Genomic DNA, 2544 nt, shown 5'->3' with positions numbered 1-2544 from the left:
GACTTCCTGATGAAGGAATAGCCAGTTCAGTTCATGGGATGATACCACTATCCTGGGCCTCATCGTTCGCCTCTAAGAAGTAAAAGTGACTAAAACGGAACAAATTCACACAAAAATATATGCACGATTATTTCTGACCCTTGTTTCAGCAGCTAAGCAAGCTGATTGAAAAGTGTCATTAATATATTCTGTTTTACAGATTGTAGCTAGGCAAATATTCAGTTGCTTTTCCAACTGGCGTAGTATAACAGTATATTTTCTAAAATCAAACTTTGAGTACATGGAAATTTTGTGATTTTCCTACGAGTATATTTTGCTAGCCATAAATATTTATCAATATGGCATTGGAAGGGATTTGCGGTATGAACAAACTAGATTTTGCAACTCCGTATGAAATTCTCGACCACGGACAGCGCAATCAAGCTGCAATGGGTTCCATTAACTTTCAGAATCCATTCAAGTTGGTGTTGCCGCCAACACCATATGTGAGTGAGTGAAGTATTTTGTTTGATTCATTTATCTGAAGCTTCTGTACGTATTGTCTAGCCATTTGGGAATATAAACAAGCTGTTCGAGAAGACCAGCACAAAGATAAATGTCACCAGTGGCACCACCACGCTGGGTTTTATATTCCAAGGTGGGATCGTTTTGTGTGCCGATTCGCGTGGTACTTCCGACACATTCATTGGCTCCAATGAGGTGGAGAAAATTATAGAGATCAGTGATCATCTGCTGGGCACTATGGCCGGTTGTGCCGCCGATTGCTGGGATCGGGTTTTAATGCGGGAGTGTCGCCTCTACGAGTTGCGCTTCAAGCGTAAATTGCCAGTGCGGGCAGCCGCACGAATGATCTGCAATACGGCCTTTCACATGCTGGATATGGGCTTGTCAATGGGCATGATGCTGGCAGGCTGGGGTCCAAAAGGTCCTCAACTCGCCTATGTCGACTCCGATGGCGAGCGTCTGTATGGCAGCAATTTCGTAGTGGGAAGCGGTTCACTTGCTGCTATGGGAGTGTTTGACGTGAATTTCCATTTCGACATGACCAACGAGGAGGCCTTTACGTTGGCAGAGCGTGCCCTTTACCACGCCACCTATAGCGACAGTTACACGGGGGGACTTGTGCGCGTCTATCATATCACTAAGGATGGTTGGAAAAAAATCTCATGTACAGATTCTGTCGTATTGCACGAACGCTTTAAGAACTTTGACAACCAACCAACGCTCGATGTCGATTCTAAGGAAAGGTATTTTGCCAGAGATGGTTTGGATCTCAAGAAGAGGCCATGCACAATCCCAAAGGAAGGGGATGAAGACAATGATGGCAATAACGATGACACTCGATAATGGAAATAAGTTTATTTGCTTCATGAATGAAATAATATAGAAATAAAGATTATCTTCAAAATAAATCGTCTTTAACTGGTGAGATCTGATGGATTCGCTATAATTAGCTCTGGTTCTTCAGATACAGATTGGCTTAGACTGGCTACACTGTAAGATATTCCTCCTTTTTCATCTTCCTCTAAAACACAAAACTCCATCCTGGGATTCGAAGCCGGATCCTCGTTGTTCATATAATAATAACCGAAAAGTTGGCCTACGACTTTCTCTCTTCACATCCGCCCTCTTCTTGGGATCCCAATCTATTTCAACAGTTCCAAAGTCCTTAATGAGGAGAAAAACTAAAAATATTAAGACCAAAGTAATAAAAACGTTGATCATACATTAACAATGATCTTGAGAAACTCGACAAAGAGTCCTGGCTAGTTTCCTTGCTTCAAATGTATGTGGTGCCATAATAAAGTCCCATCACACTTGTTGGCCAAATATTCACCACGTTATAGCCAATTCAATTCAATTCAATAGCTGCCATTGTCTGGATTGGTCCTAGGCACTAATGCCCCATAGTCGGCCATACAATTTAAACGCCACACAGTTAATCGCAGGCACTTTAAGTGGACTTGAAAGTAATTTCAATTTTTATACCTTTCCAAAATGGGTTCCATATACTGCAGGGGTTGTGTGTATATCTCGGACTCGGCCAGATCGAATAAATATAGCGTTCAACTTACCCCTAGACTTTAGATAAGATTTCTTTTTTAACAATAAGATAATTCACTAGAAAATAGACGTTATGGAGTAAAAAATTTATTTCTATTTATTTCTCGAAATGCTACCTTATTGAGTGGTTATAATTGACATCGTCAGAATGTTGAAATGAAATATACATATGTATATTTAAACCCGTTTTTATTCTTTACAATTTGGATAGCAAATTCAAATTCGTTGATGAATCTGTACCTTCTTCCGTGCCTGGGTGGGATTGGACAAAGAAATCTTACTGGAGCAGAACTATAAGCCGATGGGATGAAATTCTTAGTCCTTGTTTATTTTTTACCTTGTTCCTTTTATGCAGTACGTGAACCTAACTCTCTGTTACTAACATTTGCGAATTCTTGAATTGTACAGGGCCATGTCGCTACCTGTTCAAGCCGAAAAAGTGAAGATATGTCCATTAGATTCGATCAACTTCCATCCGTA

The 2544-nt window shown here is 40.6% G+C and overlaps 1 protein-coding gene across 1 annotated transcript; it reads left to right on the top strand.

Annotated features, from left to right (window-relative positions):
* The first annotated feature begins 248 nt into the window (after positions 1 to 248).
* Positions 249 to 1412, top strand: LOC137583595 (proteasome subunit beta type-5-like). The gene is made up of 2 exons (XM_068298682.1): positions 249 to 485; positions 547 to 1412. Exons 1-2 carry the CDS (start codon positions 339 to 341, stop codon positions 1345 to 1347), a joined length of 948 nt encoding a protein of 315 aa, XP_068154783.1. The 5' UTR covers positions 249 to 338; the 3' UTR covers positions 1348 to 1412.
* Positions 1413 to 2544: the final 1132 nt, after the last annotated feature.

Source organism: Drosophila tropicalis, unplaced genomic scaffold (genome assembly GCF_018151085.1).
Source record: "Drosophila tropicalis isolate 14030-0801.00 unplaced genomic scaffold, ASM1815108v1 contig_867, whole genome shotgun sequence".
NCBI classification, from domain to species: domain Eukaryota; kingdom Metazoa; phylum Arthropoda; class Insecta; order Diptera; family Drosophilidae; genus Drosophila; species Drosophila tropicalis.
The sequence above is the reverse complement of the archived record's forward strand: the minus strand, read 5'-3'. Positions and strand labels throughout refer to the sequence as shown.